The sequence below is a fragment of the Schistocerca piceifrons genome, chromosome 7 (genome assembly GCF_021461385.2).
Source record: "Schistocerca piceifrons isolate TAMUIC-IGC-003096 chromosome 7, iqSchPice1.1, whole genome shotgun sequence".
NCBI lineage: Eukaryota > Metazoa > Arthropoda > Insecta > Orthoptera > Acrididae > Schistocerca > Schistocerca piceifrons.
Genome location: NC_060144.1, coordinates 198,758,551 through 198,779,601, shown reverse-complemented (window position 1 = coordinate 198,779,601; position 21,051 = coordinate 198,758,551). Strand labels below are relative to the sequence as shown.

General features: G+C 40.9%; 2 protein-coding genes across 5 annotated transcripts in view; one reads left to right on the top strand and one right to left on the bottom strand.

Moving 5' to 3' along the window:
* Window positions 1-4,055, bottom strand: part of LOC124805077 (rho GTPase-activating protein 10) — a 596,619-nt gene extending 592,564 nt beyond the window's left edge. Inside the window, exon 1 of the mRNA XM_047265509.1 lies at window positions 3,812-4,055. Coding sequence (XP_047121465.1) covers window positions 3,812-3,974 — 163 coding nt within the window. The 5' untranslated portion in view covers window positions 3,975-4,055. The remainder of the gene's footprint in view (window positions 1-3,811) is intronic.
* A 253-nt stretch (window positions 4,056-4,308) lies between these two features.
* The window catches only part of LOC124805108 (mediator of RNA polymerase II transcription subunit 25), a 164,707-nt gene continuing 147,964 nt past the window's right edge, over window positions 4,309-21,051 (top strand). Inside the window, exons 1-3 of one of the 4 annotated variants that reach the window (XM_047265557.1) lie at window positions 4,309-4,358; window positions 4,920-5,058; window positions 10,746-10,791. In XM_047265557.1, the coding sequence (XP_047121513.1) occupies window positions 4,934-5,058; window positions 10,746-10,791 (171 nt within the window). In that variant the 5' untranslated portion in view covers window positions 4,309-4,358; window positions 4,920-4,933. Of the gene's footprint in view, window positions 4,374-4,437; window positions 4,658-4,919; window positions 5,059-10,745; window positions 10,792-21,051 lie in introns of those variants that run through there. The other 3 variants (XM_047265558.1, XM_047265559.1, XM_047265556.1) reach the window with 3 other exon arrangements.

Genomic DNA, 21,051 nt, shown 5'->3' with positions numbered 1-21,051 from the left:
GTCCATATGAAAACCAGATTCTAACACCCAAAGATCTTTTCAACTTCTGCAATGATAATATCAATGGAATCAAATTCTTTTTCATCAGCAAAGAGGAAGTTGAAGAAGAAAAAGCTTCTCAAGAAGAAAGATTCCTGCAAGGGCACACTCTAGCTGGCACAAGAGAAAACCACCATTTTTTGCCCATTGATATGACGACAATTAAGGTCAGTAGAGTTTCTAATGATGCGACATCTTTTTTGGCCAAAATTAGTGCTGCTGAAGTAGTAGTTCAAGTCATGGATCTTCAGCCTGGGCAGTATGTTGCTTGCATTTATGAAAAGAAATGGTGGATTGGAAACATCGTTGAAATCTCAGTCGAACAGAAAGATGCTTTCATAAGCTTTATGCATCCTCATGGTCCTGCAAGTTCATTTTATTGGCCCTTAAGACGTGATACTTGCTGGATTCCAGAACAACTTATCATTGGTGTTATTCCAGCTCCATCAGTGACATCATCTGGTCGGCAATACAGTTTTCCTGAAAGCATTCTCTTGCAAATCAACGATGCTTCCAGAATGATGAAGTAACTGAGGAAGACAGGCTTGGGAACCTGCATAAAGAAACCCACAATCAGGCTTGGGATCCTGTGGTAAAGACACCCTGTAATCAGGCTTGGGAACCTGCAGTAAAGATACCCACCCGTGGCTGTTACTGCATGGCTATCGGGCGTGGCCCCTATGGCGATGGGGATGCTGGTTTTATTGTGATAACCAGTAATGGCTCAGCCATCATGGACCAACGCAGGGCACTGCGCACACAAAATATAAGATACTTTGACCTGAGTAAATAAGCACTTAATGGAAGCGTTGCAAAAGAAAAATATATCCATCTTGTAGAGCAAGAGTTTCTCTTTCAGATGATACTATTCACAATTAAATCCAGGCTGACTATTTTGTAGTAATGGGCTTTGAACTTTGGTAAATAAAGCCATTTGCGCTGACACTGCCAAATTTGAAGAGATTTTGCAAGGCGACTATAAAGCCTGGGTAGTTGGAAATCCAGCTGTATTATGTCCAGCACAAAGATAAGACTTGGTAAAAAGTTCAAGTCCATATCTTTATCTGCAAGGAAATTATTGCAGTCTGAATATTGGTCAAAATTTGTCGCATTAAGTCACGACAGAATTAGGGGTACACTTTGAGTCGACTTGTTTGACCGGATTTTGCATCAGTAATCTTATAATTAATTTCGTTTGAATCAGCACAAAAAACTGTACAGGGTCTCATCTTACTAACCATTCTTATGAATTGGTTTCAATTTTATGAGACCCCAAAAATGGCATTTTGTCTGATGTCGCGCGCATGCGAACTTACTACCCTTCAGACAAGGGGGTGTAGATCAGCAAGTATTGCAGCTAGAGGCTTGAAATCTTGAGAAACTTAATTTAGCACTTGACTAGTGCTACAGATAAAATTTGAAGAAAATTGGAGACATGATGGTGGGAAGGTTTAGACCACTTGGCATGGAATGACCCTTCTGGAACAAGTGTGTAGTTCCCGATGAGCATGGTGCTGTTTCCATGTTGTCATGAATCACGAACAGGATAAAATATTGGTGGAGAAAATCGGTTTGGGGATTTCCCCCCCCCCCCCCCCCCCGCTTAGCACTAACAGTTTCTGACTTAATGTGTAACGGACGAATCCCCTCGAACGAACAAGCCGGTATTCATATTCGCAAGGTATTCAACACCACACTGAGTACAATAAATTATAGTATAATCTGTTGGGTACGACCTGTGTGTTAACGGAATTCCTCCTTTTCCTCTTGAAATTCACGATACGAAAATTTTTCAAACGTCGGTATTAGTGTGACCCTCTGGTACTGCATTTCCAAAGGGATTCAAAAGTACCTTTTTTTCCTGAGCACGTGGGGAAAGTTTTCTTTGAGGAACCTTTAAACTTTTGAAACTTGTTCACCGTCGCCTGTAATCAATTTTCCACTATTGGCCAATTCTTGCAATTACGCGGTGGTAGGTGTGCACAGGTAAAAAGTATCCAGACACCAAAGTAAGGCAGACAACGGCTTATGGAGGAGTATGAACTCTGGATGATTTCACGCTGAGCAAATGCAGGGACAAATTATCGTGTTTGAACATAGTTGTTCACCATATTTCGCTGTGGACTGTCCGTGTTAGAAGCTGTAAGTCGTGTCCCTATGGCGTGATCACGTTGCCACTGGAAATATCGTCGCTAGCACTATTATTGTTCTAGGTATTCTATTTAAAAACTATAAGGATTAAACGCAAAACCTGACGAAATACAAATACAAAACGCGACAAATGCTCAGACCTCGGTCTCGGCCGTGGAGCTCAATGGTCTCATCAAGTGAGAGGTGCAGAAATCGCATTTCGCTAGAGGGATTCGCCATCAATTTACAAGCATTTTCGACAGCTGTTTACAAATGCAAAACAATTGGAATAACGTGCACACCTGTCTACATTCAGCGGTGTGGGACTGGATCCAACTATCTCTGCAAGTCGTTATTTTGGCAGGTGGGTTGAGTAACTGTCTTAACTGCATTAAAGACGAAGGAATAGACACGAAGCGAGGAAAAATAAATGGGCCATGTCCTCTTCGAAGGAACCATTCCGCCGTCTGCCTCAAGTAATTTAGGGAAACCATGGAAAACCTAAATCTGGATAGCGGGGTGGGGAATTGAATCCAGTTCTCCAGAACAAGAGTACAGTCGTATTTGTCTTTACTAACCTCCAAAGACCTTCCATTTGGCTAAGATGCCTGCTACGACTAAATAATTGCCGACCGTGATCTTACTACACCCGATCCCCCCTTAAAACAATAAAAATGAAGAGAAATCAACTTATCACGGCATAATTCACTGACAGATTGTGGAAGAGTACATCTATCTCTTAGAATTTAAAAAAAATCCTTAGTTATGAAAATAGTTTTCAAAAAACTCACAAAAACTTCTAAAATTAATGAAATACAAACGCCTATTTATCTTACATACTGTACAGATATGTTCGCCGAAGCCGCGGCCGACTGGTATGAATGGGTAGGTCAACAATTCCGAACTTCCATTACAAATTCATTGCAAAGAATTGTGTGTTATTCCACTAATTACCTAACCAGCTTTCCTTATGTGGGCCATTATAGAAAAAAACACCGTTTCCACTGTCAATTCATCACGGTACGACACAACGTGTCCTCGCAAGAACCATAAAAAAGGAAAAGCTCCCGATGTTGCGTCAATAGCACAACAATAAGAAGTGCCAATAAATAATACTCAAAATGGAAAAAAATGAAGAACGGTACATTTGTAACATGGAAGTGAACGCGAATTTAACGTGTAAAACTATCCGTTGGCGCTTTGGGCATCAGCTGATCAACAATGCCGGCGTCACGCATTATCATCTCGCACAAAATTCTATGTTGCTAGTATATCTCATTACCACTACAGGCTAAAATAATTTGTACTATATCCAAAATAACGCAAAATTTTCTTTCTGCAGCAGTTGAAAAACATGCACGCTCATGTCATAACTCTATAATATAATATCGTGAGAAGATATAAATGCGATGTACGAACATTGCATAGTTCATATACCAAATATATAATATATTGGGCTATATGATTCTTGCCTATACTTGAAACACTGGAGATATGGTTGCACTGACAAGCGTACATAACAATCCGTATGAACAAACACCTGTTAAGACTGCAAGATCAGTGACTAATAATATTTATCGTAAGAAGTCTACGAGTCAGTACAAACGGCATAAAGTCCAGTATGACTCTGTACAAAACTTACTTTTAGCGGCATTTAGTAAATCCTTTACTTCTTTTATCAGTCCTTTTATTTGTTGACTTGTCCGTTCCAGCTCCTTTTCATGTGTGTGAAGTTTCTCCCTGAACGTAGGGCTATCAGTCAAACATTCTGTAAATTCAAGCGGCTGTAGTCCCACCCCCATCATAAAACAAATCTATGTAACACCATTTACTTCGTATATATTTCACGTACAACACACGCGTACGTAACCACACATCCACTCGACACAAACGCCAAATACGAACTGTTAATCAGCGAGCGAAAGAAGATATTCCATGGAGCAGTGATGCCAACCAACTACATGTAGCAACATTTCATACTGCTTAAAAGTTTAACATAGTCATCCAAGTGAAAATAAAATCACTAAATACATAAGCCAAGTATATAATGTTTTCTGAAAATATTTAAAACCAAATAATTTTTGTCACTGGAAATTAGGTGAAACCTCTTTGGATGACACACTTTGGCACATATGGCTATACATCTTTGCCGCAAGTAGTTGTACCGTGATTGTTTTGCTGTGTTTTTGGTGCGTGTGTGACAAGTAACTAATTATGCTTTTTTGTTGTTGTTGTTGTTTTTATTGGATTCATGACTGATCATTTCAGGATCGCTTCACATTATTTTGTAATTTACAAATTTTGAGGGTGGAAAGTCAAATTTGCTTACCCTGGCTAGTTGACTATCCCTGGATGACAAACTGATACCAGTTATTTATTGTGTGCGACTGAACGTGGTTTGTTTGTGTTTTGTGACCAGAAGACTATTTATACCGTTTGAGCAGATGTTTAGACCCAGAGCTGCACTCCAGTATTGAGTTGAGAAATTGTAATTACACTTTATTACTTGAAGTAGACAGCTTCAAGTGTTATTTTCCCTGTTCGTCATAAGCAGCTTCTTTTCCCGAGAAATATGCATCCTGTTCAACTGGCGGAATGCTCCCTACGTGCCGTACAAATAGATTATGTGTTTAACATTATCGTCAAGGACGGTGCATAATTTATATTAAAATAATAGGATTACCGGATTTGTTTTCTCCTCTCCACAAAGATTTTGTTTCGTGTATGTAATTCCTGATTTCGTGTTCCAGAATAAGGCTGCTTGATGATGGTCGTTGGTGGACAAGATCATGTAATACAGGCCGATATAGTCTTTGTTATTGAAGGCACAGCAATTAATGGAGCTTACTTAAACGACCTGAAATCAAATTATGTTATACCAACCCTAGAGTGAGTAAAGGTTTTTTATTGATTTCTTTTTTAATTGCATTTTTATCAATCATAACTGGGAATAAAACTCTGAATAGTTTATTATGAACGTTTACGAATATCATTGAGTGAGAAATCCTTTATGTTAGTTATTATTCAATAAAGGACAGATACAGTGCTTTTGAACTGTATTTTTCACACACACACACACACACACACACACACACACACACATATATATTTGTGTATGTTATTGCTATCCACCTGTTGTAGATTATCACCCTCTTTCATGCTATCGAACGTGGATTCTGGGAACATGGGTCATGCAAAATGCAACTCATTCTTTTCTCAAGTGACATACTTGAGGTCTTGAATTAAGGCAATCAGGTTAATGCATCGTTTCTTGACTTCCGAAAAGCATTGTCTCGGCGTCAAACTAAAGGTTAATGATAAAAATACAGGCACATTGGGTATCAAATGCAGTTTGCGACTAAATTAAACTTTGTGTGATAGGAAGGATGCAGCATTTACCCTCAATAGAGATCCACTGATATATGTAGAAATAATTTCGTATGAAATGTGTTAGAAGACTTGCTGATCATGTTATTTGTTAATGACGTGGCAGACAATTGAGAAATTGTAATTACACTTTATTACTTCAAGCAGATGGCTTCAAATGTTATTTTTCCTGTACGTCATAGGCAGCTTCTTTTCCCGAGAAATATGCATCCTGCAGACTTTTTGTAGATGGTACTGTTTTCAGTGTTGCAGCACTGTCTGAAAATCTACACAAATAGCGTCAGATCTTGATGAATTTTCAATGTGATGCAAAGATTGGCAGTGTAAAATTGTGCACTTCATCAAGTGCCAAAAACTAGTAGCTTGTGACTGCAATGTCAGTAAGTTACAGTTTCAATCAATCAACTCACTAAAATACTGTACCTGTGTTATAATTGGTGGAAACATAATAGAAATAATTGTCGAAACGCATTCATGAGTAAAGAAGTTGGCAGACTTTGCTCCATGGGTGGGCTGAGGGAAAATACAATCCACAGAAGTAGACTGCTTAGAAAATACTTATGCGCTGGGTTGTGGATTATTACTCAAGTGTGAGGAATGCATACCAAATATAACTAATGGAGGATATTTTACAAAATCAAAGGAGGACACCACAAATGCGGAAATACGGAAGCGTCCGATCCCACCCGTCTGCTTTGACCCATGACGTCACAAATATGGCGGAAACAAAAACAAACACACACACTTTCCACAAGAAGCCTAATGATACTAACGGGACAAGCACGGGAAATGGGGTGTTTTGGGTGGGGGCAAACTAAATATAAACAAATTTAGACACCTTGCGTAGCTACAACGTGTAAGTGAAGGCAGCCACGCATGAATATCCACCCACCTCCCCAGGGGTCGTAACCCCTGCAACCCATAGAAGATAAAGATGATTCAGTAGCTGATTAGTGTTTTTTGTCTTTTTTTAAAAAAAACTCACAGGATAGATCGAACAGATCAGAAAGTTAAATATAATAAACTAAAACAGAAATTTGAGGAATCAGATAATTAAAATAAATAATAAGTGTTTTTAAATTAAAAAAAAAAATCTCACGAGATAGAACGAACAGATCAGAAAAGTAAATAAAATAAGATAAAACAGAACTGGAGACAGCCACACTCAAACCAAACTCCGCGCCGTCATGGCGTCACACACGACAACACCCTTACGTCACGGGTCAAAGCCGACGCGTGGGATCGGACGCTTCTGTCGACCCACAAATGCTCACAAGTGTGTTTTGTCAAGGGATAACTTCACAGAACTGGCAGATGTGTGAAGATAGATGCCAACTATACCACTAAAGTCTACCTACCTTGACAGAAAGTTGTCATCAGAGACAAGAGAATCATTAGGAGCACCCCAATAAAGTTCAATGGGACAACACTTCTCTGTATGCATAAATGATCTTATGGATAGTGTGAGCAGCTATAATTGATGATGCTTGGCCTTGGGTGACTGTAGAAGAATACAGGATGACTTTGGCAGATTTTCTATTTGTTGCTCTGACTGTAGAAAAATGTAAGTTAATGCAGATGATTAGGAAAAACAGTCTTGTTATGCTCAAATACCATATTATTGATGTGCTACTTGATACAGTTTATCAATTGAGTGTCTAGAAGTAACATTGCAAAGTGTATGAAATGGAACAAGCACATAAGGATGGTAGTAGGAAAGACGAATGGCTGACTTCAGTTTACTGGGAGAATTTTAGGAAATTGTGTTTCATCTGCAAAGGAGACCACATGTAGAACACTGGTGCAATCCACTCTTGAGTGCAGCTTGAGTGTTTGGTATCCCCACCAGATCAGATTACAGGGTGATATCAAAGCAATTCAGAGCCGCGCTGCTAAATTGTTACCGGTAGATTCAATCAACACACAAGTGTCACAGAGATGGTTTATGAACTCTGGATCCCTGGAATGAAGGCAATGTTCTTTTTGAGAACCCACATTTGCTGCTGACTGCTGAATGATTCTGTGATCACCAAAAACATTTCGTGTAAGGACTGCAAAGTCATTGTAAGAGAAATTATGGCTCATACAGGGGTGTATAGACAGTCATTATTGCCTCGCTCCATTCGTGGATCTGTAAAGGGAATGACTAGTAGTGGTACAAGGACCACCTGCCATACCATGTGTTGGCTTACAGAGTATGTATGAGAGAAGATCGGAAAGTAACACACAATAATTGTATTACCAAAATTTTTAATATGTGACAAAACAAAAATTCCAAGCAACATGTAGTCATTGAATTCTTGACAGCATTTGTTTATGTGAGTACTGTGCTTCGTTGGGCAAATGTGCTTAAAGATGTTGAGGCGGGAACATCTGACCTGCGTTGCAAACAAAGAGTTGGACGTCCTGTGACTGCAACCACTGAGTTTTTACAAGCAAAATGTTGACAGGTTGATTCAGGACGATCGTTCTATCACTCGGAGAGAAATTGCAAGGACAATCGATATTTCACAAGAACGTTTGGGTCACATTATTGCTTTGCTTGGATATCGAAAGATCTGTGCACGATGGGTTCCCTGGATGCTGACTTCTGAAATGAAAGTGCACAGACTTGATCTCCTCTCGCCTTATGAGAATGAAGGTGACACTTTTCTCATTCAGGTGTGAAAGGAGACGAAACATGGATACACCATTATGACCCGGAGATGAAACGTCAGTCTATCTAATATTGACACACGGACTTGCCCCAGAAAAAGAAATTCAACATGCCGCCCTCAGCTGGAAAAATCAGGGCTACAGTGTTCTGGGATGCAGATGGTGTTATCCATGTTGATTTCCTTGATCGTGGAACAATAATAAATTCAGAATGTTACATCACAATGGTGCAAACTCTGAAATGACGGCTAGAAGGTGTCTGAAAGGAAAAGGCAAATGTTTTCCTGCAGCATGACAATGCCAAATCACACACTTCACGTGCCACCACAGCAGAACTTCAGAGACTGAATCTCACCACCGTACGGCATCCTCTATACAGACCAGATTTAGCACTGTCTGACTTGTATCTGTTCCCAATAATGAAAGATGATGCGGTGGCATCATTATGCTTCTGATGAAGACGTTGAGAAAATCGTGAGACTGTGGTTGTGGAAACAGAGTGTCAACTTCTGTGACGGCTACTGAAAACCTGTTCATCGTTGGCAGAAATGTATTCAATTGGCTGGTGATTTTGTGGAAAAGTGAATATTGGTAACTAAAGATCACATTCTAAGGATTATTTCTGTGTCTGATTTATTAAAATATTCCCATCCAAACCCAATTAATGAAGGTGGAAGCGTTACTTTTCATTCAACCCTCGTATGTTGTGTTGGGCCATTATGAAGTACCTCAAAGAATATGATCTGTAGTCACATAACCAGTTCAATTTCAGAAAATATCATTCTTGAGAAACTCAAGTGACTTTTTATTCATGTAAAATAATCAGTGCTTTTGATGGGGGATCTCAAATTGGTTCCATATTTCTACATTTTCAGAAGACTGTTTGTCACAGGCAGCTTATAAATAAATGCCTATGAAGTATTGTCTCAGTTGTGTGACTGGATTCGTTATTTCCTTACAGAAGGGTCACAGTTTGTAGTAATTGTCAGGAAGATACGCGAACAGATGTGATATCTGGGGCTCCCCAGGGAAATGTTATTGGCACTCTGCTGTTTTTAATCTGTATGAGCAGTTAAGGTGATCTGAACAGCCCTCTTAGATTATTTTCAGATATTTCTGTCATTTACTGCATAGTAAAGTCATCAAAATTTCAATCCAACTTTCTGCTCTGAATACCAAAACATTTTATTGACTCCCATTTACATAGGGAGAAATGACCATCTTTAGAAAATAAGAGAAATCAGAACTCGCATAAAAAGATTTAGGAGTTCACTTTTCCCACATGCTATTTGAGACATGTATAATCAAAAAATAGTCTGGAAATGGCTCTATGAACCCTTTGTGGAGAACGTAAGTGTGAATTGCAATGTAGTCATGTATATTTAGTTCACAACTGTAGCTGAGTGGTCAGTGCGGTTGAATGCCATGCGGGCAGGAGCTGGATTCAGTTCCCGGTGGTGCAAGGTATCCTTTTCTAGATGGGAGGATTGGTACAGGGTGCAATCAACCTCACGAGGCCAGTTGAGGAGCAACTCGGCTGATTGGTAGTGGTCTCAAGGTCATGAAACTGACAATGACTGGGAGAAGTGTGTGCTGACCACGTGCCCCTCCATACTGTATACAATGACGCAGCTGGCAGAGGATGACGTGGCAATTGTTCAGTCCTGATTGTCCCATCAGTGCCAGAATGTGTAACTTTACCTTACTTTACATGTGTATTTAGCTGTAGATGTTTTAAGCAAGGCGTCTAGGAATGTGCCCCAACGTACCCCTCCTGGAGGGATGACTGTGTCTTTATGGTACTGCATCACATTAGGATTCAACAAGGCAAACAATTTTTTTTAAAAGAGATAGGGTTTGAGGAAGAATTGTGCTATTCATCAAAGGTTTGTTTAGATAGATAGCCAGAATCATCTCCAGTAACAGGGTCAATTAAAAAAAGGCTTTGGAAGCACAAAAAATTGTTACTGTACATCATAAAATGGGGTTCTAATAGCCATAAAGATTCAAATCCATAACCACTAGTCCGTATTTAACTTTTATGTGATTTCCATAAACCAATTCTGTCAAATGCTGGAGTAATTCTTTTAGAAAAGCAACAGTCTACCCTATTACATAGTTCACAGGCTGAGCTAGACTCCTAAGGGGATTCTACTGCATTTCTTGATATTGTTAGGTTAGAAGACTAGCACTAATTCAACAAACTCACTAGCGTTGCTGATATACAAGTAACTGAAGAGTTGGCTTGTGATTCTATTAAGAATTTGCTTGCATATTTTGTTTGGTTGCATAGCACAGTTTCTATTGATAAATAACAGGCAGAGTAAAGATAACTAGTCAGTGAATAGTTGAGTTGTTGACAGGTACATAAACAAAATTGAAATCTTTGCTAACCCCTGCTTGTGCGTGTGCACCTTCACACACACACACACACACACACACACACACACACACACACACACACACACAGAGAGAGAGAGAGAGAGAAGTTTGTAACAATAAAGATTGAAAATAAAACTTTCTTTTCATTTCAGATATTTCAGTCACTGCCCTGTTGAAGAAAGAGAGTACATAGCTGAGGTAAATTATAATTCATTTATCTGGTTTTCCTTTTTCTGCTTTCACACATAAGAATGCAGGGTCTCTCGTCTATTGAATAAAATATTCACAGAGTCTGAGCCACATCAAGTGATTAAAATGCCACAAGCTGGTAATCAAGCACTTCTTGGCCACTATCAAGTGGTAGTGGTATGTCTAACAGTGGGTTGCTGGTACAGATTTATATACACTAGCTGCCAACTGAAATGTCACTGCAGCTCAAGGCATTTCCATATATGGCTGTACTTTGATTTAGCGTTCGATGCGTCCTCATCAACCTCGTGATCACTGGATTCTGTGTCATGCTGGGTTGCAGGCTGTCATCTCTCTTAAGGGTGTTTTCAATCATTTTTATTTTGATGGCTTATTTAACTACACTGTCCCAGAAACCATTAGAACAAGCCATGGCAGCGGTTTCATCAGTTTTTATCCGGTGGCCATTTTCTAGAGCATGCCCTGCTAACGCAAATTTTTCAGGATAGTGCAGGCGATAAAATCTCTCGTGCTTCTTCTTGTGTTTCATTGTCTATGCTAAACTGAATAATTCGTTTTAGTTGAGCATGCTCTAGACAATGGTCAGCGGATAAAATTTGATGATCTCTGTTGTGCCTCACAGTGACAGCTTCTAGAACTGTATAATAAAAGAAGTCTTCAAAATAAGAATCATCAATAACAGCCTTAATAGAGATGATGGCCTGCAGCTTAGTGTAGCATGAAATCCAGTGACTGCAAGTTTGAAGTGGGCACATAAAATGTCGAGTCAATTTATGCCCATCTGTGGCAGTGCCCGTACTAACCCCAAAAATGTGCATTAGCAAGGTATGCTCTAGAAAATGGTCACTGGATAAAAATGGATGAAACCTCTGTTATGGCGTGCACTATCAGTTTATGGGACAGTGTAATTAAAGACACCATCAAAATAAAAATTACTGAAAACACTGTTCACAGAGATGGCAGCCTGTGACTCAGCAAGATGCAGAATTCAGTGATCACGAGGTTGAAGAAGGCATATGAAATGCTGAATCAAAGTATACCAATATAATGGAAGGAAACATTCCACGTGGGAAAAAATTATATATAAAAAAAAGATGAGGTGACTTACCGAACAAAAGCGCTGGCAGGTCGATAGACACACAAACAAACACAAACATACACACAAAATTCAAGCTTTCGCAACAAACTGTTGCCTCATCAGGAAAGAGGGAAGGAGAGGGAAAGACGAAAGGATGTGGGTTTTAAGGGAGAGGGTAAGGAGTCATTCCAATCCCGGGAGCGGAAAGACTTACCTTAGGGGGAAAAAAGGACAGGTATACACTCGCACACACGCACATATCCATCCACACATACAGACACAAGCAGACATATTTAAAGACAAAGAGTTTGGGCAGAGATGTCAGTCGAGGCAGAAGTGTAGAGGCAAAGAAGTTGTTGAAAGACAGGTGAGGTATGAGTGGCGGCAACTTGAAATTAGCGGAGATTGAGGCCTGGCGGATGACGAGAAGAGAGGATATACTGAAGGGCAAGTTCCCATCTCCGGAGCTCTTAGTTCATCCCTATGAAATCCCCAAACCACCTTCCCTACCCTCTGGCTCCTATCCTTGTAACCGCCCCCGATGCAAAACCTGTCCCATGCACCCTCCCACCACCACCTACTCCAGTCCTGTAGCCCGGAAGGTGTACACGATCAGAGGCAGAGCCATGTGTGAAAGCACCCACGTGATTTACCAACTGACCTGCCTACACTGTGATGCATTCTATGTGGGAATGACCAGCAAAAAACTGTCCATTCGCATGAATGGACACAGGCAGACAGTGTTTGTTGGTAATGAGGATCACCCTGTGCCTAAACATGCCTTGGTGCACAGCCAGCACATCTTGGCACAGTGTTACACCGTCCGGGTTATCTGGATACTTCTCACCAACACCAACCTATCCGAACTCCGGAGATGGGAACTTGCCCTTCAGTATATCCTCTCTTCTCGTCATCCGCCAGGCCTCAATCTCCGCTATTTCAAGTTGCCGCCACTCATACCTCACCTGTCTTTCAACAACTTCTTTGCCTCTACACTTCTGCCTCGACTGACATCTCTGCCCAAACTCTTTGTCTTTAAATATGTCTGCTTGTGTCTGTATGTGTGGATGGATATGTGCGTGTGTGCGAGTGTATACCTGTCCTTTTTTCCCCCTAAGGTAAGTCTTTCCGCTCCCGGGATTGGAATGACTCCTTACCCTCTCCCTTAAAACCCACATCCTTTCGTCTTTCCCTCTCCTTCCCTCTTTCCTGATGAGGCAACAGTTTGTTGCGAAAGCTTGAATTTTGTGTGTATGTTTGTGTTTGTTTGTGTGTCTATCGACCTGCCAGCGCTTTTGTTCGGTAAGTCACCTCATCTTTGTTTTTATATATGAATCAAAGTATAGTTACATATGGCAATGCCATGAGAGGCAGTTACATCACAGTTGACAGCCAGTGTACACAAGGGTGTACCAGCAGTCCACTGGCAGTCATACCACTTGATATAACCAAGGAGTACTTGGTCGAAAGCTCATGGCATTTCAACCACTTGACATGGTTGGAAGCCTGAGAACATTTTATTCTTCATTCATATATTTTCCATAAATCAATTGGGCATTACTTCTAGATTACCATATTTGATGAGGAGTGTAAATTTTTCACCTCAAGTAACCTTTGACTGATTACAGATATTTGTAATGTTTTCATCTAGATAGTGACCAGGGGCTTATGGACAAAATTCAAAATATGTAAATCAACATTTTTGTCTTTAATTTTTTAGCAGATCTGTGATATATCCAGAAGTAGCCATCCAGTAAGCTAAAGTGGAATGATCACATGAAACAAGTTGGAAAATCAGCTGCCATACTGAGACTCTTTGGGAGAATCGTAAGGGAATGTTGCTCATCCTGAAAGAAGTTGCTTAAATTAGTTGTTTGAGCGATTCATGAGTACTGTTCATCAGTTCTAAAGCCTTACCAAGTTGGATTAATGGAAGAGAGAGAGAGAGAATCAAACAGTGATAAGTGGCACATTTCATCATGAGATTGTTTATATTGTTGTAGTAATGCTACTCTCTTTCAAATTCTGAAGGTGGTAGGGGTAAAATACAGGGAGCAGAAGAAAAGTTTGGAGTAGGTATTAAAATCCATGGAGAAGCAATAAAAACTTTGAGGTTCGCCGATGACATTGTGATTCTGTCAGAGACAGCAAAGGACTTGGAAGAGCAGTTGAACGGAATGGATAGTGTCTTGAAAGGAGGGTATAAGATGAACATCAACAAAAGCAAAATGAGGATAATGGAATGTAGTCAAATTAAGTCGGGTGATGCTGAGGGAATTAGATTAGGAAATGAGACACTTAAAGTAGTAAAGGAGTTTTGCTATTTGGGGAGCAAAATAACTGATGATGGTCAAAGTAGAGAGGATATAAAATGTAGACTGACAATGGCAAGGAAGGCGTTTCTGAAGAAGAGAAATTTGTTAACATCGAGTATAGATTTAAGTGTCAGGAAGTCGTTTCTGAAAGTATTTGTATGGAGTCTAGCCATGTATGGAAGTGAAGCGTGGACGATAAATAGTTTAGACAAGAAGAGAATAGAAGCTTTTGAAATGTGGTGCTACAGAAGAATGCTGAAGATTAGATGGGTAGATCACATAACTAATGAGGAGGTATTGAATAGAATTGGAGAGAAGAGAAATTTGTGGCACAACTTGACTAGAAGAAGGGATAGATTGGTAGGACATGTTCTGAGACATCGAGGGATCACCAATTTAGTATTGGAGGGCAGTGTGGAGGGTAAAAATCGTAGAGGGAGACCAAGAGATGAATACACTATGCAGATTCAGAAGGATGTAGGCTGCAGTAGTTATTGGGAGATGAAGAAGCTTGCACAGGATAGAGTAGCATGGAGAGCTGCATCAAACCAGTCTCAGGACTGAAGACCACAACAACAACAACAACAACAACAACAATAATAATGCTCAACGAACTCCAGTGGCAGATCCTACATGTGAGTTAGCCAACATTTCACTTTTCTCCACATATGTCCTAGGAAAAGACCATGTTCATAAAACCAGAGTAATTAGTATTCATCAGAGCTTTATCAACCATCAACTTCTCAACTATCATTCACAAACTTAACAGGGGAAGGGGATAAAGACAGTGATACTGGAAGTACACTACACACCATAAGGTGGCTTGCAGACTACAGGTGTAGATGTAGAAACATTTGCACCATCTTTGTTATCATGAGAGAACATTACGCAGATCATAGTGACACTCTGGATTGTCTTATGTGGGGGTCAGACTTGCAGGCACAAATGGAGGAATCGACAGTGAAGCTAGTGTGGAGACCATTACTAGTACTATCATTTTCCTTAAACATCAAAATTTTAATTTTTGTTTTTCTGAACACACACTTTGAAAGTGCCTGTTGTATATAATGTCACCAATGAATGCTGTGAAAACTCTGTAGAGAAGGCAACCTGCACCATTTCTCAGCTCTGCAGTGGTCAGATATGGCATTTCATGTTAGGAATCTGTGAACAGTTAGTGACAGCAAAACATGGACTGACAAAAGAGTGTAGGGGTTGTTTTAATAAACAAAGGCACTATCTTACCCTTTACCTTACTGGGATTCATTCCTCTCTTTAATTCTGATCTACATGTCAGTTGTGGTAGGTACAGTCCAATGGGACCAAACTACTGAGGTCATTGGTCCCTGGCACTCGTGCACGGATATCGTGCACAGATAACATCACTGAATCTATAGTAAGTCAGACCACCATTACGTAAGAGGCACGCATCAATGCCAGCAGCAGTCATTTTCAGTTATCTTCTGATGATGAAGATGGTGCGTATCGTTGAAGACTTAAGATTTTACTACATTATGCCACATTTTAAACACAGAAATAGTTTTTATACCTATCATGGTGATAGTACATTGTAAAATTGGTTTAATAAACTATTCTGGTAGGCAACCACTTTATCACACACCTTACATTAATTTGCCAGCTTCATTGATTCACTCAGTGTGAAAGGAAGAATGAGTAACTTTCCTGACGTAATAAGAATACCAATTGAATGACTGATGATCAAGGAAAGGACGCTGATCTGATAACTCATGTTAGGCCCTATTTACTTTCTTCTCTAGTTTTTACGTGTGTGCTTTGCATTATCCCCACGAGACAAACATCTTCTGTGTGTGATCTCCACAGTGCAGGTCATTGGCGGTGGTTGAAATGTAATGATGTAGATTATGTTTACATCATAATGACTTATGTCTCTGGTGGCCACAGATGTCGCATCTGGGTCTCCCATGTGTGCAACATTAGTTAAATATCTGTAAGCAATGTACATATAATTTTCTGTTCAGCTGAGGATCTCTCATGGGAAGTACAGTAGCTGTTTACCTGTAACTAAGTAATATAATGTACTTATAATTTTTCTGTTTAGCTGTTTCTAGTGACAGTACTAGCTACATGGAGATATCTCCCCCTCTATTGTTACTGATATTATGTTTGTGTAAAGTTGTGAAATTAAATATGGCTCAATGCATTGCCATATTGGTCAGCTGTAGCTCTTTATGATCAGTCTACACATTGTTGAGTCTGTTGTTTTCACAAGAGGAGGAGGACTGAATTTTATAATGCTCCATGGGGAACCCCATTCGTAAATCTGTAATATGTTCAGCTGTCCTACTGTTTGTGTTGTGACTGCCAGATTTCTCATACATTGCTTAAAGAGGTGTACAGCTGATTAGCAAAATAATAGAAGAACTCAACAAATATAATTAGTTCAGTACTGGACAGCCTTCAACTGTCATGCAGCTACAATTTGACCTGGAAAAATCATGATACAATGCACTTAGTACTATACCATACAGAAGTTAGATGAGTCAATATTGATGCAGCAGGAAATATGCACTATAGTCCCTGCATTGACATCACATAAAGTACCCGTTATTTTCTACGTTGGATTGGGTTGTTGAGTGGAATCCGATCTGAGTTTAGGCATTTTCTTCATGGAAGACTGCATCCATGACAGAGAGATTATTTGTGCTATAGGATGCAACCATCAATTAAATAATCTAAACATTCCTTGCACATAATTAACTCTTTTTGTTTCGTAATAGAAGCAACAAAATGTCAAGAAACTGTGTTCCAGTCAATAACAGAGCCGTATATAGTAGGCAGTCTTCCGCGTTCTTCGTTGCATGTGAACATTTCATAAATCCAAACTGTAGTTGTAGACAAATTGCAAGATGCCGTATTAGATATTATTACTCTCTTCTAGTCATTGATGCCAACATTGAATGTTTGTACCATCATTTATATATTTTTCTGGGTGATGGTTAGAGTTGCTGAAAATGTCACACAGTGTGAGATGTTCAGTTTATACATGCCTTATCAGTCTGTGAATACAGTAAGAGTTTTGACATTATTTATGTCCAAATAGTTCTTAATCTATTGACAATAATCCTGTTAACTGTGTCGTGGCATTGACCACTGGTGCTGTTTATTCCCCATTATTTTACATACATATCATATTGTAATAAATTTTGTATGCTGTCATTGCTGTGGACGAAGCAGCTCTTGATAGATCTGACACAGTAGCAATCTCTGATGATACTCCTGCCCATACTCTTACTGAGTTCTTACTGATCATCTGAAGGAGTTTCCCATGTTGTACAGTGTGACTCTGTCTAATTGCAAGAACAATACATCAGACATTGTCCAGTGTGCTGCTCCCTCATTTCCTTTACTATAGAAACAAACATCATGCTTATAGCATTACAGAGTAGTATTATTAACTCTTAAAGATACTGAGGCATATCTATTATTAATCGATTAAGTTTCATGTGAGTAGCAATAACATAAAAATTCTTTGATTGTAGTGTGGCTATATAACTTCCTGCTTAGTTAATTTTGAGCTATCTGACTGATGCTAGTTAGTTTGTGTGTTGCATGTTCCAGAGATAATTTGTACATCAAATCCTAATGATGTAGAATGAGTCATTTTATATTCAGATCACAAATTATTTTGTAATTATGTCTACATGCTGATGGTTTACAAGTGATTTATTTCTTTTCTCCCTTAAATAAAGACATACAGTTGTGCATTGGTAATTCCTACCCACCATCTTTTACACATTACAGTAATAGAAATTCTTCTGCGGAATAGGAAGAATTGTTTTAGAGAAACTTTTTCAGTTTATTCTCAAATTTTACTTTGGTGCCTATCAGACATGTTATATCACTGGGTAAGTGATCAGAAATTTTGGTTGCAGCATTATGCACCCCTTTTTGTGCTAAAGACAAAATTAATATGGTGTAACAGATGTCATTTTTTCTTCTAGTATTGTAATTTTGTACATCATTGTTCCTTGGTGTGGTACATGTTGTCAAAAGTATTCAAATCTTATATATATGCTGACAGAAAAAAAATTCAACACAAATAAGGAGTTCTGTAAAATAATCAAAAGTTTGTAGGCATGTTTCTACATCTGAAAGATCATGTCTCTTCAGATTTCATGCCATTCGCATAAGAGAGGCGCTAGTAGTGCCACTATGAGGATGCAAATCAGATTTTCTTTAAATACGTGCTGTAACAGTCATGAGCATTAGTTACGTTTGAGATTGGACGAGGTGAGTTAATGTTAGTCATGATTGCCTGTAACACGACTGTTATAACGTCACGTTGAACACATATATTTCAAAACGACACAACACATATGTCACTGAGCAAGTTGACAATGCAAGACATGTGAACAAGGTAACATTCGAATGAACACTGAGTCCAAGTCTAGCGGCCACTGCCTGGCTGGCCGCTTAGGTGGCACAGCTGCTGCATGGCTGGCAGACAGCGCCACATGTAGAGGACGCACGTAATTGCGCGGCGTCACTTTGAATGATCGGCGAGTCACAACACTTTTCCGCCCTTTGAAATGTTTGCACTGGTCATGATGGAGGTGGCCTGGAGATTGCTAACGTCCATAGACGTTGTTTGACTGGCCGTAAAGTCTCGAGGAGGAGGCTTCCCGTACGGACGGAAGTGTCCTAGATGATAACGGGTCGAGATGACAGGAGACGTAGGGGTCGAATCTACTGGGGCCCTGTGCACCAATCTGCCCGTTGTGGCAAGTCCAGTTGATATAACAGAAGACATGGGTGATGTGTCGGCATCCGTAGGAGAAGGAGGCGAGTAGATTGGCTCCGACAGATGATGGTCATCCGGTTCCTGCATGGGCACATCTCCTGGTGGCGTCTGTTCTTGTACTGGCACCGAGATGATGGTGAGAGGGCTGCATTGTGAGTAATGAGAGATGCCAAGGTCCCGAGCATCAGGTAAAGCTGAAGGTGGTGTAGCGGCATTCGGAACAGGCGTTACCGGCACACTAGGCCGAAGCTGGTCCGAATGACGGACTGCAACACCCGTGTCTGTCTGCATTTCATACAGGCATCGGCCACGGTGTCTTAAGATGCGGCCCGGACTCCATTTTGGCCGCCTGCCATATCCCTCTACCCAGACGAGGTCGTTGGCGGTGAACCGGCCAAGTGAAGGGACCCGCGGCCGTGAGGTGGAAGGCCGCAGAAGGTGAAGGAGCGTGCGGGGCTGTCAGCCATGTAAGAGCTCAGCCAGGCTGTGGTCGCCCACGTGGGTGAAACGGTAAGAAGCCAGAAACTGGAGAAGCGCATCAGCAGCAGCAGAAGAAGTCAGAAGTTTCCGCATCTGAGCCTTAAATGTGCGGACCAGTCGTTCAGCCTCACCATTTGATTGTGGATGGAACGGAGGGCCCGTGACATGCCTAATGCTGTGACAAGCACAAAAATCCGCAAATTCGGAAGAAGCAAATTGCGGACCATTATCAGTAACAAGAGTAGAGGGAAGGCCTTCCAAAGAAAAAATGCAGGCAAGAGCACTTGTGGTTGCCGCGGTGATAGGCGGCGTGCAACGGACAATGAAAGGAAAGTTAGAGTAGGCGTCAATTACGAGGAGCCAATAAGTACCTAAAAAAGGTCCCGCGAAGTCAGCATGAATGCAGGGCGTCTCAGGCGAAGGCCATGGTGACAAAGATGACTTCGGGGCGGCGGTCTGTGACGCACAAGGGCCACAGGCAGCGACCATGTGTGCTATTTCAGAGTCGATGCCAGGCCAGTACACATGACGGCACGCCAGAGATTTTTTGCGAGAGACACCCCAGTGCCTTTGGTGAAGGAGGCGCAAGACCAAAGCATGCAAAGACGCAGGTACCTCAACACGCGGCGAAGCATTGTCGGTGGAAAGGAGGATAAGACCATCCCTAGCCGTGAGGCGGTAGCGCAAAGCGTAGTAGTTCTGCAACGGGTCAGAAGTCTTAGCGGATGGACGATCTGGCCAACCCTTCTGAATACAGCGTAAAACCTAGGAGAGGGTAGGATCAGAACCCGTAGCAGCCGCCAGCCGGTCCCCGGTGATGGGGAATCCGTCCACAACCCGCTTCTCGGCAACATCCAGATGGAAACACAAAAGTTCGTCCCTATCGAATGCCACATCAGGACCCATGGGAAGGTGAGACAGCACATCAGCATTCGCATGTTGAGCCGTCGGCCGGAAATGAATCTCATAATTGAAACGAGACAAGTAAAGAGCCCAACGCTGGAGGCGGTGTGCAGCCTTGTCGGGAAGTGACGATGATGGATGAAACAAGGAAACGAGTGGTTTGTGATCCGTAACAAGATGAAATTAGGATACATAGAGAAAAACACCAAATTATGAAGAGCATAAATAATGGCCAAAGCTTCTTTTTCAATTTGAGAATAATTTTGTTGGGCATCCATGAGCGTTTTGGAGGCATAAGCAATGGGCTGTTCAGAGCCGTCCGAAAAATGGTGCGCAAGGGCTGCATTGACCCCACATTGAGAGGCGTCTGTGGCAAGAACAAGATGTTGGCCAGGTCGTTAAGTAGCCAGGCACGGGGCCTGTTTCAGCATAGTTTTCAATTTTTGGAAAGCCGCATCGCATGACGCAGACCAGTGAAAAGGCACGTTTTTATGCAACAGGCGATGCAATGGCTGAGCCACCGGAGCAGCAGACGGTAAAAACTTGTGATAGTACGCTATTTTCCCCAAGAAGGCCTGCAGTTCCTTAACAGATGTAGGGTGAGGAAGGACATCAATCACAGTGGCAGTTTGCTGAAGCGGACGAATACCATCCCGAGAGAGTTGAAGCCCCAACTACTTGATAGATGC